Below are 24298 nucleotides of genomic sequence, written 5' to 3'. Positions count from 1 at the left end.
ACACACTGCAGGATCACAAGGTGTTGTTGGTCTTTGGGATCCAGTAGAAGACACTCGCACCAGTTGGTGGGAAGGCGTTTCTTCTCCAGCTCCTAACTGACCCTGCCATAAGATCTATCTCACCTCTAGAACATTCACAGGAAGTGAGGGAAGACGCCATCATAGGATTGAAAGGAAGCGCAGCAAGTGAGCAAAGGTTGCCCACAGCAACTCACCTGAGACATGGGGCCATCACAATCAAAAAGGAGAAATAAAGTCACCTCTTAAGTGCAAGAATGTGATCTGCACCAGCAATATTTGTATATTGTGTTAACAAGTTTTGGACAGGCAGGAAGGGAACAGTTAAGTGATTGTTACACCTCAGAATCAGGGCACAACCTAATGAAGAAGGGAAGTACAGAATGCAAACCTGTCGACTGGGCCTCTACTGGGGTCACCTTCAACCAGCTAAAGTGTGAAGTAATGTTCGTTAAAAAGGCAGAACATGCAGCTATGGGGCAGCTAGTAAGTTCTAAAATGGGACAGAAAAGTTCCCCCTCTGCTATGAATAGTGTAAATGGCCACTGGGTAATATGAACTATCCTTTTCTTAAACCGAAATTGTGGAACAGCAAACATTCAGCACAGGAGGCATAATTCAAAATGTTTAAATACATTAATCATCTTCTCTAAGCACCTTGGACAAAATCTGGAACATTTGCAGCTTGATTTTAATGGACCCACAGCACTGCAAGCATGACCTACAGCATGAGTAATAAATGCCATTTAAAATGCACAGCTCACTGGAACAAGCGAACAAATCCTTTAAGTGCTCGGAGGAGATAACATGAAAAGGCAGAAATCACTTAGCTGCGTGCTGCGATACGAGGCCCGGCATTCCTACTTAATGTCTCACGCGGCAGGACACATTTAGACTTGTTAAACACAGGTTGTGGCGACAACAGCCTTGATGGCAAGATAAGCGCCGCGTTTCCTACCAGCACTCGGAGCTGTGGCCGCAGAAGAAGGGGATCTGAAGCCAGAGCTTCTCCGGGGCGCAGTCGGAGCCGCCAGCTGCCACGCACTCGTCAAAGGTCTGCAAGGAAGACAAAGGCACTCTGTGAGGTACGGGCCGCGCTTCAGGGCGCCAAACATCGCAATGCCATCAGCTGTTCGCGGGCGGGGCCCGGGAGGTGCCAAGTTAGGAATACAAGTTGGCACAGAGGCCCGGAGCAGATTGGCACCAATTCTTCCGCCAGTCACACGTGCCCATATCTCATCACGCCTGCACGTAATCGACTATCAGGCATACTTTCAACGCACAGCAATATACATTTAACCCCTGTCGCCTCCTGAAGCCGATAAGCTTTCGAGGGCGTCGGATGCTACGCAAATGGCGCCCTGTTACATTTAGAAACACACAGCAAAATAGAATACATTTAAAAAAAACAGTGGCTTTGGCTGCCTTAAATTGTCATTTGCAGCGGAAGACTGGCCAAAGACAACTTCAAGGGCACACTCAATACAGGAATAAAGAAGCATCCAAGGTTAAAGATAGTTGAAGAGAAAACATAACATGAAAAAGTAAACAACGTATCAGCAGCTGGAAAACACTTTATTGAATGTCAGCCCTTCCAAGATCCATGCTGCAGTACACTTATGTGAGAACCCATGTGCCTTCCAAATATCAGTCCTTAATATGCAACAGAACGGTTACTTACTGGCAGTCTTCATTACACCACACCCCACTCTCCCACACGTATGTCCTCAAGATGTGAGGACATCATCACTATCAGCTGTGAGAGCCATCACCTTCATCAAAGGCTGTGCCTGCACTACAGCCAGAAAGTGGTATTGATTGTATTGTAATTACATTTATATAGCGCTTACTACGCCTGGAGAAGCTAAGGGTCTACCTAGAATGTAGATGCCTGCCTTCCCAGGCAGAAGAAGGAAAGGATGTGACTGACCCTGCAGGAGGACATATTGTCCAGAAGACGAAGCCCAGTTGCGTTCCCTTCATACAGTGCACCCAGAAGAAGGCCCCCAGCCATCAGGATTGAAACCAGTTCTGTACAAGTCAGAAGGTCATGCAATCTCCCTATGCGAACCATCCAGCAAACTGCCTGAAGCAAACTTTCAAGTCAAACTGAGGTTTGGTCAGTGCCCCTGAGGTATACTGTGTAACTGATCCTGCTGCTGCTTGTCAAGCAGTCGGGAAGCACTGAGGTGCAAATGCCAAGGAAAAAGTACATGTTGGCAAGTTTGCCACACTGTTCATCCACAGGGCTCCAGCATGGACACCAATCAAAGTCCTGATGATTTCTAGGACGCCACAGGTGCCAATCTAAGTGTACCCACGAGACGTTCTACAGCCTTGTCCCCTGTGAAACGGAAACATGAGGCCTCAAAATAAAAAGCTGAGACTGTATCTTGAACTCTAAAGATCAGTCAGCCTTACAGATATCACATTACTAGCATTAACTCTTTTAGCTTGAGTATGTACAAACTGACATACGGGTTAATGACACCTGGTGAAAACACACCTGTGCCTCACACTGCCGATGCCCTAATGTCCCATTTACCAACTACAGACCTGGGAGTGCCCCTGAGGTGAGAGACTCAGGAAGATCAAACTGTGTACTGAGCCTCAATATTGTGAGTAGAAATTCCTTTTGCAATGACATTAAAGTACTTTTCTTTCATTAAGACAAGGACTGGGCTGGATAGTGGATTATTGTGTGTGTTGGTTGATAGTTGAGTTCCAAGTCTTTGCAACACACACTATCTCCCTGAGAAGCCGGACTGCTCGACCTCTCTACCCTGAGAGTCAAGTGTGAAAGGAGCTTTTATCTGCCTTGTAATTTCATTCCCCCTCCCCTGGAAACAAGAAAATGTATACAATATTCGGCAAAGAAGAGGGGCCTTCCTCTCTTCCCACATCACAGCTTACCTCAGGTACCTCCCCTGGCTCCCTGTGCAGAAGAGATGCCAATTCAAGCTGCTGAACCATGCCCACAAGGCTCTACACAACCAAGGACCCACATAAATTAACAACGCCTCAACTTCCAACAACCATCGAGAAGACTACGCTCCGCCTCCATTTCACTTGCCCATACTCCCCGCATCTACCGAAGCAGAAGTGCAGGACACTTCTTCGACCACATCGCAGCAAATGCCTGGAACAGCCTTCCTACGCACCACTGGACCATCACCTCACTTCCAGAATTCCGAATGGCCCTCAAGACCTGGCTGCTTGAACAAGCCTTCGGGACCTGCAAGTGCCTGGATACCCTATTGGGTGTTTAGCTGCACTTTATGAATCCAGATTGTTTGCTTGCTTGGTTCCTGGTCAAGTTTTTTAAAATAATAATAACAAGTTGTTTATACATAGTGTTTCCGATCGTAGGCATGCAATTTGGTAGCACTGCAAGTAAAATGTGCTATTAACCAATGTAATAGCACTCAATTTATCAACCTTGGGAGGATGAAAAGCAAAGGCAGCCAGACAAAATCCCAGTCACCTGCAAGAAGTAAACTCTTAAGGCAGGGAGCCAGCAATAAAGAAAGAGACAGGGTAGCAACAAGACTCTGCTCATAGATTAATAAACAAATAAGCTTGTTACAGGTGGCCTTGCATGTTATGCCAACTATAGAGATTTGGTTTCCAAAATCTGCAATGTAAGAAAAAATCATTATTAATTAGTCACCCCCTCATACTTTAACAAGCTTATAGCTGGTGTAGGGACTCTGCACACTGGAGTGCCGCCATCCAGCGCTCAGTGTGTCTGTTCTGACCCCTAAACACATGTAGAATGTTCTAATCCCTGATTGACATATTTAACTTACCTATACGTCCCTAGCATATGGTGCCTGCTTACCCAGGGACATTAGGTTAAATGTCAATAGTGGAATGCAGCCCATATTGTGCCACCACTAAAGTGACAATGCAAAGCATGTCTTCAGGCCTGCCATTGTGAAGTTTTCACCCTTTTAACAGACCCAAACGTACCTTTTAATACTTAGAAGCCACCTCTAAGGTAGGTCTAAATACCCACAGGGCAGGATGCATGGTATTTGAAAAGTAGGACTTGTTCTTAACTTCTATATTGAAAAATCTTTAAAGTCATTTTTCAATGTGGCAAGGATGGATCTCACATATAAAAACACTGGGTTACATTATAAAGCCTTATAATGCATAACTTCAGTTTGGGAATAGCTAGAACCATGGTTCAAAGACTCAAATTATTAGGAATTTAAAAATCCAACTCAATGGTCAAGTCGGATATTAAATTACTATTTTTGGAAATGTCACTTTTAGAAAGTTGGCATTTTCCTCTCCAAAGCCTGTAGTAGCCTTTGCAGAGTGTCGCCTGGCAGCATGCTGGGAGGTGTGAATGGCTCTCAGGACAGGGAACAAAAGGACCTTGATTGAGAGGAGGTGTGACCTACTGACAAGATGGCCTGCGGGATATGCCCACCAACTTCACAAGCTTCAAAGGAGAATCCCCTGTAACATCCTGATGTAACTCAATACCAAGGCCTGCCCCTGCCATTGTCCAAGTGCCAGAATGGCATAAATCTCAGGGGTGGAGGGGAGGGGCTGAGACCTTTTCAAGAATTGACTTGCAGGGGAGGTCCGTCATTTCCCTAGACACACCTCAGTATGATCAGAGGAATGAACATTCTGCAATGGTGGATTTTGGCAGAGCAGGGTACTGTGGGATTGTTTATGGTGGAATCCCCAAGAAATATTAAAGTGGTTGGGGTTGCCCCTGGGAACTTCTTACATGTTGGATACGGAGTCACCCCACCCACACTAGGTATACCAGTGGCACCCCTGCCTACCTTCTCCACAACACTCATGTACCCACTCATGTACCGGATGAAGACAGAAGGTGTGCACTTGCTGAACACTGACTTCAGAAAAAGGACTGCATTACTGTAAACTGTGGAGAGAGACCAGAAGAGCTGGACCTGCTCCAACCTGAAACCAGGAAAGAAGTGCATTCAGCTGAAGATGGACCTTCCCTTGATGCCAAGTTTTAATTTCTCTTGCTTGGACATTTTCCACCAAAATTCAATGGCTTAACTGAGACTTCGTTTAACAGCTATCCAGCCTCGTGAAACCCGTCTCTGCAACAGCCAGCTGCTTTGACCCGCTAAGGATCTTCGATTACCAAAAAACATTTCTAAGTCAGAAGGTAACACTTTTTTTTGGAACAAATATGGTCCATGCATCTGACCCACACCCCATCGCTGACACCCCTGCATCTGATTTTTGTTGTTTTGCTGTCTATTCACTCATTACTTTTTTTTCTCCCTTTTAATAAATTGGAGGGGGATTTTTTGCGTTGTGTTTTCTACTTAACTGTTTTGGTACTGATAAACATTTACACATTTCTCCTAACGAGAAGCCTACCTGCTCTGTGTCACACGTGCCAGTGGTAAAATCCACGTCTAACCCCTTCCGCGCTGCGCAAATTTTCGTGCTGTGCTGGAGTTTTATTGAGTGGGTGGGATTCGGACGTCCCCAGGCCGTCGTTAGCACACGCCCACCATAACGTCAGGGGACGTCCGAAGCACACAAGGGGTTAAATAAGTGAATCCTAATTGGACCTATTAAGGAACAGTGTCATTATTGCTTGAGGAGGGCTACCAACCAATAAAACTGATAATCCACTTTCTCACTGGCAACATAGACAAATAGTTATCAAACCTAAAAGTGACAATAAATACCTCTGAAGACAAGGCTACCTAACCCTCCAACTCTCATTTCAGGCAACGGAAATAGTCACCTCAAGCGGACAGGAGTCATCACATAACCAGGTCATCAAGAATTGAAAGAAAGAAATCAGAAGACACAACAATCTACGCACCCAGAAAATATTACCAGCAGAACTACCCTTAATGTCCTGAAACTAAGAAAGGAACTGAATATACGCCTCTTCAGGGAATTTGAGCCACTCCCACACACAGAAGAAACCAACTACTAGCTGAATATTCCACCTCATTTGAAAACCACTATAAATCACATCTCTTGGCCTATGCCTCCTGTTCGGCTCTCTTAGTGGGTTCAAGATTTACAAATCCCCCATACATACACACTTACCCATACATTTATCCATAGTCATGCATCGTATATTCATATAATTACCTATTCAGAACATGGGATTTGGCAGTGCTTAAACAAATATGTAGGTGGTACGTAGTCATCTTAAAATACAATCCATTGAAATCTTTAAGCACACAAAACATCCTCAAGTGGATAATTTCTAAACATTTGTAATAAAAACAAGGAGTGGCTGCCCAGTATACAGTTGATGATGAAAAATCGTGGACACACTTTAGAAATATTTCTACTGTTTTAAATTTCAAATCAAACATCTGCGGATGCAGACTGTATTAGCCCTGTAGCTCATCAAATAACCTTTGACTTAATCTTTACTATGCTTCTTTCTCTTTTTTGGAATAATTTGGGAATTTGCATTACAGATATTGTACTTGGAAGGGAGGCTCAGACACTTCTCACTATGCCTTCAATTGCATATATTGCTGAACGGGAATTAGAAGGCCAGAGTGGAATAGAGACTAATCTTTTGTAGCCTTGACTTATACTGCCATCCAGTGGCCATAATAGGGAAAACGAGCTAAATATTCTTTGTGTTGGTGGCAGATTATAAGTAGGTGGTAAAAGAGGTGGCCCGAACTCATACACGCCATGTTAAACACAGGGATTTTGCTATTCTGTATTTTTTCTGCCCGCAACACTAGAGTTGGGCTGCTGTTCTGTGGGGGGTATGGGGGGGGGGGGGGGGGGAATTAAAGCCAAAAGCCTATTTCATTTTAGAAACAGTGCAACACGAAGCATTTAGAAATTAAGGCTCTAAGGGTACTTCATTGCAACTTACACACTAAACCCCGCTTACACAAACATATGAGGGCGTAAGACCATTTTGTTTATATATATATATATATATATATTACCTACTGGCGGTCGCCAGTAGGTATATATAGTTAGGATTTTTTCTCTATGGGTTTTTTGAAAATTCTATGTCTAATAACTTTGGCGTTTGTGGACGGAATCGGCTGAAATTTTCAGGAAAATGGCACATTTTGTTTCTGAGCAGCCCTTGAAAATTTGGGGGGGGTTCGTCCAGTGGGGGCCGAGAAAAAAGGGGGGTCCCAAAACGTGTTTTTAACATTGAGTTTTCCATAGGGCGGTTGGCCTCACTTTTAGCCCGAACGGCTGAATGGATTTGCACGAAACTTGGCAAAATTGTAGGGACTGGTAGCCCGATGTGCCTTTTGTAGGTCTCAATATATGTGCTCCAGTGGATTTTGAGAAATTAACGTTTAAAAAAAGATATATATCTGTAACAGCGGACCGGTTAGCGCTCTGGTTCGCGGACTTTTCGCGCAACGGAGCTTTGTGAAGCGAAGCTGATTGGTTCTCCGGCGTCTGTCAACATTCCAAACAGTCCGTAGCGGCCGCCATCTTGTCTCTCGGTAGGATCGAGAGACAAGAGGAGGTCAAAACAAAGGGGGAAATAACTATAAGGGGGCATAGTAGATCCTCGCTGACCCCCTAGGTTTGATGTGGAGGTTTTAAAAGGGCCCCGCGGGGCAAAAAAAAATAATAAAAATAATAATTGAACGGCTGAATGGATTTGCACGAAACTTGGCAAAATATTAGGGACTGGTAGCCCGATGTGCCTTTGCTAGGTCTCAATATATGTGCTCCAGTGGATTTTGAGAAATTAACGTTCAAAAAAAGATATATATCTGTAACAGCGCTCCGCTTCGCGTAACGGAGGTTTGCGAAGCTGATTGGTCATTCTGTCACTGGGCTATAGTTGGGCTACATCTGGCTGATATTTGGGCTACATTTGTTTTTTTGTGTGTCTGGCGGCCATCTTTGGGCTACATTGGGCTACATTGGGCTTCATTGGGCTACATTCGGCTAATTAGCAAATAGCTCATCGCAAACTAGGAATGGTAAAGAATCGCTATTTATTCCTTAAAGTTCGCTATTTAGGAAATGCAAATAACTTTTATGATACATATGGCGGTTCATCTCTAACAAGATAAGAAGCATAGGGATAGATTTATGATGACTGGCCCATCACCAGGGATGTGTTAGCCATTCTGTGCCTCTGTTCCATCACCTATGGTGTGCTGCATTTACAATGCGGCGCATCATGGGGCAAAAACAGCACAGATGCGTGATGTATCTGTGCCGTAAAGGTGGCGCATTGCTGGAGTTGTATCGCAAGTGTGATGAAGCTCCAGCAAGGGTCGGGGGTGCCCCTGTCGCAGGGTTTCTGTTCTCACACAGAACTGTGGACAGAGGATTGGAACCTCGGCGAATTAGGGTGTCCCAAAACTCACGTTAGTAATCAAAAACTATTTAGCAAGCTAGGTACAGTGTCACATTGGATATAACAAACTCTCAATGTTTAGACAATCCAGAATATGAACTTATAGTACCTCAGGATACGTGGAACTCATGAACAGTCGGTCGTTATATATTTCTTAGAAACCAGAACATGGAGTTAAGAAGAACACATGTGTATTTGAAATGTTTATTTACTAATGCCGTCTTCTCAGGCGTAGTACCTTAGATAATAAAAGTACACATATTATCAGTAGCAAAATTACCAGCATAGTTACTAGTACATAAAAAGTGAATGGTGATAGTATGTTAACATGCTGTAAATGAATAAGAGTTAGCAACACTTATAAGCAGCCGCGGGCCGTGGAGGGAGTTACGGTGAGGCAGGGAGGCGGGGAGGGGGAGAAGCAGGGTGGAGAATACAAGTACACATATTATCAGTAGCAAAATTACCAGCATAGTTACTAGTACATAAAAAGCGAATGGTGACAGTATGTTAACATGCTGTAAATGAATAAGAGTTAGCAACACTTATAAGCAGCCGCGGGCCGTGGAGGGAGTTACGGTGGGGCAGGGAGGCGGGGAGGGGGAGGGGCAAGGTAGAGAGGGCTCCACCCTGCTTCTCCCCCTCCCCGCCTCCCTGCCCCATCGTAACTCCCTCCACGGCCCGCGGCTGCTTATATCTCACCCTCCCTAATACACATATTATATTATTTGCTAAGAAGGTCTCTTTGTGTTGGTTTAGGGCGTGTCCATACTTTAGTGTCTTAGATTTGAAGGAATCACATCAGCATACACCAGCTCTCTCTTCATGTGAACCGCATCAACTGTTGTGTATGTGTGTTCGGCAAAGCAATATAAAACCCGCCTCATGCCCAGAATTGGCAGAAGTTGCACTTATGTTATGAGTATGAAGTCGTGGAGATCAGACCTCATAACAATTCTGTATCGTGTTGTTCTTGAAACTTTAGCACTCGCTGTACAGATATAGTTTAACAAGTAAAGCAGATAGTAGACCAATAACATATTATTCTCATGTAAACCACGATGAACTACTAGGTGGAAAGCTAAAGCAACAACTAAGTGTCGTGTGCAGAAGTTGCAAAAAAGGAAAAATGGCGTTTAAACCGGTAATGAGCCCATGCTAACTTAACACGGTGTAAAGATATCCAGGACCTAGATGACACCTCCTCATGATCCGGAAACGAACTGAATAAGATAATAGAAGTGCCATCTCATGAGAGCAGATTGCAAGTTTATATGTGGACGGTCCGCAAGGTAAAGCATTAAAAACTAGGAAAATTCAATGCTAAAGAAAAATAAAACTGCCAAGTACTTTATCGAGTCTTAAGCCAATAGGCAAGGTAAATAATAAAAACTTGACAAATAAGTCAATGAATTGTCAATGAAATGCTAGTACTCAGCATATCAAACATGAAAAAGGTCTATGACATAACTGTGTATGCAAAATAAGCTGCAACAGCCTCCAATAGGAAGTCACCGTCTTCATCCGAAAACAGTTCAGCCATCCAATTTAAAAGCGGAAAAGAACATACGTGCTCTCCCAGCACCGGATCCTCTATCACCATCAGAGGACAGCTCGGTGGGTTTTCAAGAAAGCTGTGTTCCAAGAAAGACTGTGCTGCCGCCAGTAAATTCCAGGGACCAAGTAGTCCATGCATCAATGCCACAGCCATAATCCTTTCGCCAGGACAAATCAACTCGTGAGTAATGATAGGAGTCATCAGCTGATTAAAGTCGACGTCAGGAGAAACCGGTCCGCAGAGACACAAATCAATGGCCCAATCGAAATCACAGGTCAGGCAGTGAAATACAGGCTGGACACAGGTGAAGTAGGAGAACCGAAAAGATAATCCATATGCCGTGCTTAATATCGCCAACGGCATTGTGCCATAATATTCTAGCATGCGATTGCGGAACAGTGTCAGCAGCTGCAGGGTCGGAGGTTGCATAGGAGGGACATCCATATTTAAAAATGTAAAAAAGCACAAGAGCGTCCGCTGGTAATGCAAGTAAAAATGCAATCCACGAACCAGAGTGGAGAAAATGGAATGAAAGGGAGCAGGGATGACTCCAAAGATTTTCTCAAATGAAGTCACGAGACCACTGGTAACAACTTTAAAAAAGTGTGCCAGGGATTTTGTGGAGGATGCGTTAAAGATAGTCGGAAACATGTTGCTGAAATTGAAAGGCAAACCTGTGTACGGGTGTTCGCTATGTGAAGTACGAAAGTTTCACGGGCCGAACTCAAGGCCACCTCTCTCTGAGACAAAAGAGCTCTTATTCTTGTCATGCCGTTGAAACGTGTCCCAAGGTTGGTATTTGTGGCCAGATTGAAAACTCCCTATGTTCATGTGTGGGAGGAAATAGAACATTTCTGCAGCAAATAACCCGTTCACTTACTGTTACGATAAAAGGAATACTTTTTAATTAACTCAGAACAATCTTCATTATTGAGCATCAAATAACTACCATTTTCCAACAACTTGAACGTGGGGATGATAGCAGGAACTGGCGTGCCTTGCAACACGCAAGCCATATTTGGTCGGTGTTTGTTGCATGAATCGTGTAACTGTATGTGCCTACACATTAGTGAATGATCTGGCGTCTCAGTGCATTCCTCTCCATTCAGATAAACTTCTTGATCATCTTTGAAACATCTGTATGTGTATGGAAGCGACCAGACCTCATGAACAAAAGCACTACCTAAAGGTTCATAAAGACCTATTGGTATATATTTCATACAATTTGAAAACTTATATAAAGCAAAAGGCAGCGTTATTAAACCGTGGATAAGGCATGTTGCCAAAAAACCCGCAATCCTCTGCTGATGATGTCACTGAGCATGTCATGAATGATGTAATATGTGACATCATCAGTAGTGGATTATGGGTAATAGTATCTCTAGTTTACTCCCCTATAGCTGTCTTTCTTTTAACATAAGTGTGTGTTTCCTTCCCTTATACTTACTGTTTTTGGTTCGCTTCCAGTTCGCGTACCGGCGAGCGAACTAGGAAGCGAACTAAGAGAAATAGAGGTTGGCACAGTTCCAAATATTGTACCAATTTTTTAATAACGGGGAGGTAGTTCTGAAAAGAACTTTTTTTTTTATTTTTCTGAACATTTTTTTACTGTTTTTGAATTTTTCGGAACAGTTTTATATTTTTTTGGGTTTTTCTTGGAGGGGGCAATGAAAACGATTCATTGTAAAGGGCTCAACAGGAGCAACAAAACAAAAAAAAGAAGTATTTATTATTTTGGGCGTTTCGGACAAACTTGCATATGATAGTCAATAGCTCTGTTGATCAGAGTGATGCTTCTTTCTCCGTAGGAAATGAATCCATCGCAAAATACGCAGGTGTGTTTTACTTCACCAAATCTCATTTGTATATTTGGCACCATCTCCCTGCCCTCTGGTCCCGTTACTTCCGGTACAACAGATCTTCTGGCCATAATAGGGAGATTATCTAGGTCGTTCCGAAACTGTGCAGCACTGTAGTTGTTAGGATGCCACCTAGTCATATGGCGATGCATTGTGTAGTTTCCGAAACTGTATTTTTTGTCGGTCCCTCTGGACAGTCTATCTTGACATATAAGGCAAGTTACGTATCTTGCATTTACTTTTTTCTGACCTTTGGGAATTTTAAAAAATTGCCAAATGAAGTTTTCTTTCCGGTGAGACGTCTTGGGCTGCTCAGGCAAAAACTGCCTCTCTTCGTGCTCGTCCTCCTGTTCCTCTTCTTCTTCTTCTTGTTGAATTACAACTTGAGCAGGTGGTCCACTCTTCCTTGGATGTGGTGGAGGTGGTGGGGAAGCACCAGCTGAAGCTACTAAAGAAGCCATTGCTCAGTGATCACAAAGGGTCTTTCTCTCACAATGATGAAAGTCAGAGTGAGGAAAGAAGGAGGGATTTTCATCATTTGGGAAAAACAAGAGTTCTCAACCAATCAAAAGTGTTCATTTTAGATTATATGACCTAGTCTTACATCATTAGGAAACCAAAAGTGAAATGAACCAATGAAAAGTGTTATTACCAAGTCACATGACTTGCTGTGTTTACGTTAAGCGCTTTGCAGGGCCTCCCGGTTTGCTTCCAGAAACCTGCGCTTTGGCACTCGCTTCGCGTACCAGTTTGCTAACGTAGCACGTCATATGACGTATCAAGCGACAACGTGGAACGTCATGCGGACGGGAGGCGTCACGATGTTGTTTTCTAACGCGGCACTTGCGGTAAAGAAACGTTTACCGGCTCGCGGTCTATTTCGCGGCATCAAGGTCAGCTAACGGGAAGCTTCCCGATTCGCGAAGCGGGAACGAAGAAAAAAAAATATTAAAAAAAAAAATTATTCATAAACATATAAAATATATTTTTGGATTTAAAGAAGAATACATTTTACAGCTACAGATATTAGCTGTTAAAAAACCAATGAAATTCACAGAAAAAACCATAGGTTATAGACCATATATAGTTAGGAATTAGCATTTACAAAACCTTGAAAATTCACTGAAAAAACCATAGGTTATAGACCATATATAGTTAGGAAATAGCATTTAGAAAACCTTATTTTACTCACACAAAACCATTGAAATTCCATATATAGTTAGTTGCACTAACTATATATCGCGCACCTGCAATCCACTGCTGATGATGTCACATATTACATCATTCATGACATGGTCAGTGACATCACTGATGACATCTCAAATGACATCACTGATGACATCACTGATGACAACATCCAGTGACTGTATGCTTCTGTAAAGTTAAAATATGTCTTACATATTGAAGAATGAGTGGATGTATAAGTGTCTGGATGAAGGATTTAGTAGGTGCATGACTGACTGTATAAGTGAGTGATTAAATGTGTCTCACTGAGTGCATGGGTTAGTGACTAAACTGTTTTAAATTGTGCATCATTGTGTCTGTTGTTTTGTAATCTGATGCATGTGTTGATCATTAGCTATATGACTAACTATATGGGTTATTGATTAGTTGCCCAAGTATTTGTATGGGAGACTGAGTGTGTGTGTGGGTGTCTGGGAGGTGTATGACTCTGTGCATAGATGTGTGAGCAGTTGATTCACTAGATGTATGGGTTCAAAAGTGCATGTGGAAACATCTGTATGGGCGGTTGACTGTGTGCATGAGTGTATTGGTGAGTGAATGGATATCTCAGTGCTACATGTCAAAGTAAGTACATATGTAAAACACAGTACATGTGATAGTTGACATATATAAATAACTGTGCATAAGAGCCAGTGAATGTGTGAGTGGCTGTATGGATTATTGTGAACTTGTATCAGGGATTGTATAACAGAGTAAATATGTGTTATTATATGTTCCAATAAGTAAGGTGTGTATAACTATATAGTTGAGGAAATCGAGGTGTGATTGATTCTTTGCAAGACTGACTAGGTGTGTGAGTAACTCCATGGATGAGTGACAGTCTGTGAGTGTCTGTTTACACTGAGTGTATCTAAGGTTATATTAGAGTCTGAAGAGGTTCATTGTATCATCACATGAATGATGTCATCAGTGATGTGATCAGTAATGTCAAATGAGATGTCATCAGTGATGTCATCAGTGATGTCATTTGAGATGTCATCAGTGATGTCATCAGTGATGTCACTGACCATGTCATGAATGATGTAATATGTGACATCATCAGCAGTGGATTGCAGGTGCGCGATATATAGTTAGTGCAACTAACTATATATGGAATTTCAATGGTTTTGTGTGAGTAAAATAAGGTTTTCTAAATGCTATTTCCTAACTATATATGGTCTATAACCTATGGTTTTTTCAGTGAATATATATATATATATATATATATATATATATATATATATATATATATATATATATATATATATATATATATATATATATATATATATATATAATGTAATTTTTGCCGTATTATGTCAACACTAGACACTCTGTGGGACCAACACATACGTAATTTGTCACCTCTATCTTGCACGAAGTACCAACAACATCACACAGAAACTCTTGATTATACCACGATACTGAGATTTAGAACTTCCAGTGGATAGAAGCTAATTATAGGAACACAACTGTAATCGTAAAAATACATGAAGAAAGAAATTGGCAATGGCGAAGAAAAAAACATAAAGGGATGTTGTGTCCAGTGTAAGAGTCAGAAAATATTAATGAAAATGTATTGAGAGACGTCTGAGAAACTGTCTAGTTGAGTGACACACAAAGAAACATTACATTGATTATAGGATATGTTCATGTTATTAGAAAAAAGATTTATGAAACGATGGTAGTTAGATCGATACATTCCACTCGTGTAAAAACATGTGCTTTATATCGGTTTTCTATTTTTTTCTCCAAAATATTATTGATTACTGTATATCATACGGACATTATTAGAATACCGAGTAATTGACTCTGAAATTTTTTTAATGCCAATTTACTAAAATATTAATTGAGATTAAATACACTAGTAATATTTGCCCAGAGGAAGGAACAAAAAAGTTGCTAAACACGTGTTGGCACAGACCTACTTTTCATCAAAGTCCTTACCGCAACAACCTTTTTTGAACATCTAAAAAGGAGAATAAACTTACCAAAAACTACAAATGTGCTTTGTTAATCGTTTATACGTATGACTGAGTGACAACACTGTTGGAAAGGAAGGGCCTGAAAACAAGGCCCACATATTTTTAGAAAAGTGACACGTCACACTAATAGTGTGAACTGCAGATTTAGGCATCCTGTGAGGCAGTGAGGCAGTGAGACACCATGCCCTGTGCGATGCAGAACCAATGGGAGCCGAGGAACATAAGGGAGGGACGGGGTCGACCAGGACACGTGCAGCCAGTCACAGTACAGTAAATAAATCTAAAATATGTTTTAATCATGCTGCTGTTTGTTCCTGGAAGCAGTTTCTGGTGTCTCGATGTGTGTGCATAAGTGTTTTACACATACCTCGGATAGAAGGTTGCCCTAGGCTTATGGTGATAATTCCTAGTTTACTGTGGGTACCCATGGCATCATGATGACCACTGATTATATAAAGTAGGATTTCTAATCCAGGGCATGAGAGTTCCCAACACTGGTATAAAGATATCAATGGTATAACTGTGTTAATTCAAACCATACTGAGGGCAAGATTGGCACACAGCTGTCATTCAATGGTAAAATGTTGGCCCTGGCATCACAGCAGTAATTCCGGATTTATTGGTGGGCATCCTTGGAATGATTATGACCACCCGTGAAATAATGTGGTCATCAAACAATATTGCTTATTTCTGGTTTACTACACATCTTCTGTATGAAAATACTTAACTATGGTATATTGCTGACCTTGACACAATGATGGTAATTCCTAGCACATTGTAGGTTTCCATCCCATAATGGTCCCCACCCCGCAATAGCAAGTACCTCAGCATAATGGTGATAATACCTGCCATACTGTGGGCTTACATGGAATTAGTGATACACACATATACAGCAGTGGTGCGTCCATTGGGGCGTAGGGGCGTAGCCCCACTAGCCCACATGGACCCGCGTCTGGAATTGTTGAACTACTTAAAACTTTTATTTAAAAAAAAATCACCACCAGGAGTAATTTATTTTTCCGCCGCCGAGCCCCGCCTGGAATGCGGGCAGCACCCGAGTTGGCTGGGAGTGTGCTGCGCGCAGGGGGGCTGTCCTGCACAGCTTGAGTGACAGTGTGACACACCAGCGCTGTAGCAGCAGAGACAGGTACCCCTAGCGCGCATGTGAAGCTTGGGGCTGAAACTAGCCCAAGCATGCGCAGTAAGTTCCCCCTCTTTAGTGAATGACCAGGGTGGTGCAGGTTTAGCCGGGCAGGCCAGCCCCCAGCGTTAGGAAGGGCGAGCAGACAGTGTGCCCCCCTAGCCAATCCTGTCGCTGCATGCAGCGCCACGATTGGCCGGTCACCGCGCAGCAGTCCATTATTGGATGCCGCGTGTGGGTGGTGCACTGCTGCTTAGCAGCACTGCATAATGGCCAATCACTGTGTCTGACTTGAATGTAGTCATGCAGTGATTGGCCATTTCGCAGCGCGCGGCGCTGATCAGGCTGCTGACGTCGGAGCGGAGGATCCGGTTCTAGTCGCCTCTCGTGGTCTGACTTGTCATGGTATCTCGTGTCTGCCCAGGCCTGTGGTGCGCATCAGCCAGCCTGCCTGTGTCTGTGTGCCCCCGTGACGTGGTTTCATCATTCAGATTCAGAGACAGTGTCGACCCCGACGACCCGTCGTCGTTGATAATAGTGAGTGCTAGTTGTATGATACAACTTGTATGCCTGGAGTGATTGGCCCGGTAGTGACGAAGAAGATTGTCGTGAGGGTGTGTGTACGCGTGGACGGTGTCCGATCCACCTCCAGGCTTCAGCAGGTGTGGGCAGGTCTGGTACAATGCAATAACATAAAGCTTTATTCAGTACTAAGCCATCAAGCTTGTTTACAGCGCTTCTTTCGTAAATTCGGGAGTAAAAGCAGGATGGTGCTAGGCCTCTATAGTTTAGGGTTTCTTTACTCTATAAAGGCATCGTGATCTGAGTGGTGTCAGTCCATCTTGAAAATCTCTAGTGAATAATAACTTGGTTTTATTCTAAGCACAACAAAGAAGTTACTGTTGCCCAATTTAATGATGCTCAGTTTATCGAGCTCAGATGGATGGGAGGCTGAACATGCCTTGCACAGATTTCCAACATGTGCCGTGACCTCCGGCGAAAGCTTTTACTCACTGAACTGCCTGAAACGCCGATTCCCTCCCTCCCTTGTGGTTTCTGGTTCTACCTGGTGACTGCCCCCAAGACTTGTTGGACAAACCCAGTGAGGGGTGTGGAGATGGGATATATATAGCTTTACTGCACTCCCCCCCCCCCCCCCCAACTGTGATGGACAGTTCTCTCTTCATGGCCCAGCCCAGATGTCAAGAGATACGCTGCCTCCCAGAATGAGATAAACATAAGAGCACGTCTTTTGTTTGTTTTTTGGGAGAGTCGAAGAAGGTATGAGAGGGTATGGGGGAGGTGGGAGTGGGATATACTCCCAAGTCCCATGTGGGAGCTAGACTGAACTCATCTGCTCCCAAGGTGTTCTGTAAGAAGTGATTAAACTGACATAAGGTTTGCTGAGCCTGGGCTCCTTCAAGCAGCACTGCGGCCATCAGCACCTGTTGTTAAACAAAAGTAGCAAGTACTATAAAGATTATCTGGCCCCTTACTTGAGTTACCTTACCCATCTCGCAATAAGGCCATGAGTGTTAGAATTTTCTTAGTAAAATTCTTTTTCAATACAATTCTCCAATTAAAAGTTGGTTTCTTTTGTAAAAAAAAGTTTGCCATCTTCATGTGTTCACAAAGTTGACATTTTTATCAGTTACCTCACAAAATAAGGGAAGCTAAGTGCAGTAGCTCAATTTCACCCATTCCTCTTCTGAAGGCTTCTTTCAAACTGCTGTATCTATTTATGAAGGTCACATCTAGAGTATTGAGTCCAGTTTGAAAAGTTGTCTACGGTATTTTGTTTGGTTATGGTGGTTGCAGCTGTAATAATGTGTCCAATTACTTAGGTCACATATGGAGTAATATCGATCAATCAATCAAAATATTTATATAGCGCGCTACTCACCCGGAGGGTCTCAAGGCACTTGGAGGGGGGGGGGGGGGGGGGGGGGTTCCGCTACTGCTCAAACAGCCAGGTCTTGAGTTGCTTCCTGAAGGAGAGGTGGTCTTGGGTCAGACGGAGGTGGATGGGGAGGAAGTTCCAAGTCTTGGCTGCCAGGTAGGAGAAGGATCTTCCTCCCATGGTGGCTCTTCGAATGCGTGGAACGGCGGCAAGGGCGTGGTTGGTCAATCGTAGCTGGCGGGTGGGAGTGTAGAAGGTCAGGCGGTTGTTGAGGTACATGGGGCCCAGGTCGTGGAGGGCCTTGTGTGCGTGGGTGAGGAGTCGGGGTGAGGAGCCACTTTTTTGACATTGCTTCTGGGGCATAGCGTTCTGGTTGAAGTATTTTATCCAGTTATGGAGCTCACATCTGATTTCTTATGTCCGTTATGGAGGTGACATCTGGATTTTTGCATTCAGACATAGAGGTCACATGTAGAATATTGTGCCCTGGTTGTGGAGGTCGCACCTGCAGGTTGAATCCGTAAGTAAGAACATTGTCTGCTAATGGAGAGAACATCTAGAGTATTGTGTCCGGGGCCACTGCTCCAAAAAGATAAATAATGCAGATTGAAGACAGATGCAAGGCAAGCCATGAAGGCTGTACAATGCTCCTCTGATATTTTATGAAGAAAGATGAAAGGACAGGGTGGTCGGAAGGTGGACAGGGGGCATGGGGTGGGTACAGGTGGTCATTCCCCAGGCCCCATGCTTTTCCAGGGCCCAACACCCATACTGCAAAATGTATTTATGAATTTTGGAGCAAGTCTGGTCTGTTTATTAATGATGACACAACCAACACAATTATGCTACTAGATGGCGCCAGACGCTTCAGCTGCTCTCTTTTCTCTTTTGCTCCAGTACCATCGGGTCGAGTTCGTTCTATATAAAACTGCAAGAAAAAAAAATTGTTTCACATAGGATGGGTCATTAGGTCTCGCGGTGCAGGAAACCCATCTTGGGGAGTGGATATGAGATAGCACAGGGTTGAAGTCACAATGTGAGGAGTGGACATGAGCTAGTACAGGGCAGGAGCGACATTCTGAGGAGAGGACATGGGGTGGTACAGGGCAGGAGTGACATTCTGAGGAGAGGACATGGGGTGGTACAGGGCAGGAGCGACATTCTGAGGAGAGGACATCGGGTGATACAGGACAGGAGCGACAATCTGAGGAGAGGACATGGGGTGGTCCAGGGCAGGAGTAACATCCCATGGAGAGGTCACTGAGACTGTGTAGGAGTCTCACCCTTTGAAGTGGGCATGAGGTGGCAGTGTATGAACCATGCTTTATAAAACTCTGATTGATTGATTGACATCCCAAGGAGTGGCCATGAGGGGACACCTTGCATGAGTCTCATTCTGTGGCGTGGATATGAGGTAACACTGTTTAAGAGTCAGAACCCTATGGGGATCTGGTCTTCGCCACTGACTGGACTCAACACGATCTCATGTAGATTCCAACAAGTAGAGTGAGCATCAGAAGAGTGATGCATGCTTTGTCAAGCAGGCTGTGAACCAAGTGACATGGGGTGGGCAGATTGGACTCCATTTGAACGAGGGTACGCTGGACTTCACGTGACACTCTGCAGGCCTCATCCATGGGTAGTGAATGTATGAAGCTCTGTGGTTATACTGAATAAGCGGCTACCTATGTTATGCCATCTATTAATGTAATAACTGCACTTTCACAATTGCTTTATTAACCTTCCTGCTTTCTCAAATTTGCTTGAAAATGCACGACTTTTCTTCTTTTGTTTCAAAATTTTCTTGGGGGGGGGGGGGGGGGGGGGTAACCCCCCCGAACTCCCCCTTTTGGGGTTCGGGCACGCTCGCTCGCTACGGTGCTGTATGCACATCACTTTGTGCCCCACCACTTTCAAATGTCACCCACCGCCCCTGCGCGTATAGAAGGCAAACTATATATCCAAGCATGGCAAAACTACACATGAGTTCTTGATGAAAATGAGAGATTGATATTTTGGAACAGAACACAAAAAATGCAAAGCTGATATTTAAAAACGACAAGGTTTAAAATCTGTTTTATTGTTTCAAAATCTCCATTACGGTTATATTAGTTACATTAAAAAAACACCAAATATCCACATAATTTGTTTTTTCCTCTGCGCATAATTATTAGGTTCAGTTTTGCCATGTAATTAGAGAGGTCTTTGCAATATTTATAAACTGATTTAGCACATCTCCGGACTGAAGGACAATCCGCAGGCCCATTGGCTGTTCTCTAGTAACAAGGACGTGTACAACTCGACCTTAACGTAAAGCTTCAATGCAAACAAGCATTGGCATTGCCAATAGGTCTCGCTTGTGGGACCTTATAAGTATTTAGTTATGCAGCACAATATCCTTAGTGCAACAACATCAACTGTTGCATGCCTAAACACTTATAAGGTACAAGGTTTAGCCGTGCAACAGCTGATGTTGTTGCACCAAGGATATTGTGCTGCAAAACTAAATACTTATAAGGTCCCACAAGCGAGACCTATTGGCTATGCCAATGCTTGTTTTGTATTTCAATGCAACTAGATCGCTCGCCTTCCTGCCCACGCCTACAAGAGAGCCTTCGAGACCAGCCTCGTAAGAAGGATGGGCAAGTTGTTTACTGCAAGTACTAGCCCCTCCCAAGCTGCCTAGGGCGATAAGTCTACCTTGGTTTAACAGAAACCTCGGGCAATGGTTACAGCTTAAGAAAATAGACATACTTGTTCGATGCAAAAATGATAGTTGCAAATGTAAAACCGGACAGTTGTTTTGATTTTGGGTTAGCCTCAATCCAGCTGCAGCATATAGTCATTGTGGTGTGGGGTTGGAAGAAGGGAGCACGAATGCGGAGGCACACGAACCACGAAAACACTACACAAGGAATGCGGCGGAGTGGAAAGAATGAAACACTTGGGATACGATCGAACAGTTTTAAAGGGTACCAACAACACCGCCTGCTGCAAACTCTCAAAACCGAGGAACACATTGGTGTTTCTAATGGTCGTGGGACTGGCGTTACACATGCCAGATATTGAAAAATAGACTGGAATTTTTAAGAAAGGTAAAATAACGCAGTTTTTGTCCTGGAAAGTAAAGCGTCTCCTGTTGTATGTGTTCGCATTTATGACACGGGCAGCAAACATTCATGGGACTGAGTAAAAATCTAATAAAAAGCAGCAAGCGGGACGTGTAAATTAAAGTAAACTGCACCCGGCTAAATGATAAACAGTCACGGGCGGAAGGTGAAAGCAAAGCCGGATGGGGGCATGAGAGCCTGGTGGGGGGCGGGCCAGATATTGAAAAATAGACTGGAATTTTTAAGAAAGCTAAAATAACGCAGTTTTTGTCCAGGAAAGTAAAGCGTCTCCTGTTGTATGTGTTCGCATTTATGACACGGGCAGCAAACATTCATGGGACTGAGTAAAAATGTAATCAAAAGCAGCAAGCGGGACGTGTAAATTAAAGTAAACTGCACCCGGCTAAATGATAAACAGTCACGGGCGGAAGGTGAAAGCAAAGGCGGATGGGGGCGTGAGAGCCTGGTGGGGGGCTGGAATGTGAGTGAGGGGAGGAGAATGGAGGGGGAGGCAAGGAGTGTGGCAAATGGCCGGAGGGAAGCCGGATGGGGGCGGGAGAGCCTACGAGAGAAGCACACAAGGGAGACATGGGGGAAGCTGGTAATTAGGGGAGGAGATGCCGCAGAGCGCACGCTGGGCGAAGCCCTTTGATGTGCTGTGCGGCCGTGAATGCGCGTGCTTGTTTGATCACGTGATTCACGTGAACTTAATGAAAACCGCAGCGCAAGAAGCCCTGGGTTTGACGAGGATTTCGAGCACTTGAATTCTCGCTCCGCTCAATGCGCTTGCGCGCATTGATAAATCGCGAGACCAAAAAAAGGGGGCCTCAAAACAGGTCTCTATCGGGCTCTGTTTTGTGCCCTGGCACAGGCAGTCCGTTTTTTTCAGACTGCAGTGACAGCAGGCACATCGATGCGCGCTGCTCACACTGCTCACTTCTCACTAGTGGAGAAGTTATGGCATGACGTCATGCCAGGTGAGCGTTATAGGGGGAAGGGAAATCCTTTAAAGAGAGTCAATTTTCTCTCTGGATTTCCTTTCTCTTTTTGAAACTCAGGAGCAGCCACATTGTCGTGGTGTCATCAGGGCATTAAGTGGAAGCCTTTTCAATATTATATACAAGCCATAGTTGCTGCTTATTTACCTTATGCAAGTAACAACATGAGAAGTCACAACGCCCCTAGAGAAGTCCTCGGGATTAAGCACTTCATGCAAGCCTGCCAAACAATCACTTGCAGCACCAGGATTTTTTAACATAGGAGTCATCCTTTTCTGGGTTACCACCTGACTGGCAGTTTTGTGACTAACACCTCACGACCTATCTGCAAAAGATTGTATCTGATCAGACAATGGTCCTTCTCCATATTGCATTCCTCTGCACATGTGATCTTTGAATCAGGCTCCAAATTCTACAAGGAGTGGTCCTCGCGCCATGCGTGCTATGCTTGGGAACTCTAGTAAGCAGTTTATGCGTTTATGCACCTTCATGATACTACCCCCATGAAAGCAATATCCCGTAAGAAACTCACACTAGGAACTTTTGTATCACTGCATTTATGTCACCATCCACTAGAATCCCTGAAATACTAAAGTACATACATTTAAACCGATTGCAGAATCATCCAGTCTTTCTACCTTTGAGACCATTAGAAGAGCAGGAATGTAAAGCCATTAAGTTCCAGAAAAAGATCTGTGTCCCTCTTCAGATCATCCAATTTTGATTGTACATCTCCTTCCTGATGGATGACTTCCCACTCTTTGGATTACTTCTTATTCAGTCATGCCTGTGTGTGTGACCTATAATCTAATGATCGCTTGTGACATCTGCATCTCCACATTACTACTTGTGGTTTGTAGATCATTTTAGGTTGCCAAAATAAGGTGCTCACTGTTTAACATGTCCACGTCAGCTGCCCACACCTTTGTGCCATTCTTTAAACTTCTAACTGGATGTTCAGGGCCTAAAAAACCTTACATTTCTCATGCCTATGTCCACCCTTAGCATTCTACCTATGGTGGCCACCCTTGGCACCAAGCATCCAACGCACAGGTGGCAGGGCAAATTTAATCGGTCTTGCAAGTGCTGAATATTTGCTACATTATCAAATCTTGTGATCACTGACAATCCTAGCAATTCAACACCTTCTCAATTGCATAACTATGTTGCTTCATCTATATGGGCACTCAAGGAATATCGCAAATGGGATCCAAATCTGGTCTAATGACAACAGCCTCTAATGTTCCCCAGTACCACCAAACCACAGCCCAAAGCGTTCAAGTGCTGGGCTGTTGGGAATGCTCAATGCGGAGTACTCTCAACACCTCTCTTCCCAGCAACGCGTACCCACTGCAGGTACTTGCAGACACTGCCATATTTGGTCCTGCGACTGTAGTTGCCCAGTCATTCTACCAGTAGTACGATATTAAATGTTTACGCAACTTTAAAAAAAAAAATGTAAATGCTGGGATAGGCATACCCTCCACAATTGCCAGTCTCTGAAGTCTTCTCCATACAGTGCCGACAAGCAAGGAATGGAGCTAGACTGCTGGAGCCCTAACACATCAGTCAGCGCTCAGTAGCGCCACCTAGATCCTCTAAAATCTTATTGTAATGTTTTCCATAGGTAAAAATATATAAGCAGTAATAAAGCTATGACACTGGAAAGGCAACTATGCTTCTTTCCAACTGAAATAGCAAAAGTACAAACCGTTTCATATGTAAGCTGCTGGGACGGATTCTTCTGTCCACTTATAACAAATATATCTACACCGCTTGAAGGTACCCTGGAGTCACAAAGTGAGGACCTCTATAGAGGGCTCAGTAATGCAGAAGGTGATAAACCAGCTTATAAGTAAAACAAACTAAGTATTTGTAACTTGACACTGTGTGCCATATGTAAAGAAATCATTTCTTCTGTTGGAAATGTGTGTTTCGCCATAAACAACGCGCATAAAAGTTATTGCTGTTCATTAGAAACAAGATCACTCTTTGGTGTCAATTACAGCAGTTGGAGTAGTTCTGGAAGGCTGAAGGAGGCAGTCCAACAGGAGACTTTGGCACAAATCAAAGGCAGTCTCCTAAGTACTGACTGACTGATGAACAAAATGAAAATGCGCTGTCAAATTTAGAAAACTGAACTCGAATGATTCTGAAAGAGCCT

At 43.7% G+C, this 24298-nt stretch overlaps 1 protein-coding gene across 1 annotated transcript in view; it reads right to left on the bottom strand.

Annotated features, from left to right (window-relative positions):
- Positions 1–24298, bottom strand: part of HS2ST1 (heparan sulfate 2-O-sulfotransferase 1) — a 372958-nt gene that overhangs the window by 49922 nt on the left and 298738 nt on the right. The window contains exon 5 of the mRNA XM_078645905.1: positions 977–1074. Coding sequence (XP_078502031.1) covers positions 977–1074 — 98 coding nt within the window. The remainder of the gene's footprint in view (positions 1–976; positions 1075–24298) is intronic.

This window comes from Lissotriton helveticus, chromosome 1_1 (assembly GCF_964261635.1).
Source record: "Lissotriton helveticus chromosome 1_1, aLisHel1.1, whole genome shotgun sequence".
In the NCBI taxonomy this organism is placed as follows: domain Eukaryota; kingdom Metazoa; phylum Chordata; class Amphibia; order Caudata; family Salamandridae; genus Lissotriton; species Lissotriton helveticus.
Note: the sequence above shows the minus strand (reverse complement) of the source record. Positions and strands in the feature narration are given on the sequence as shown.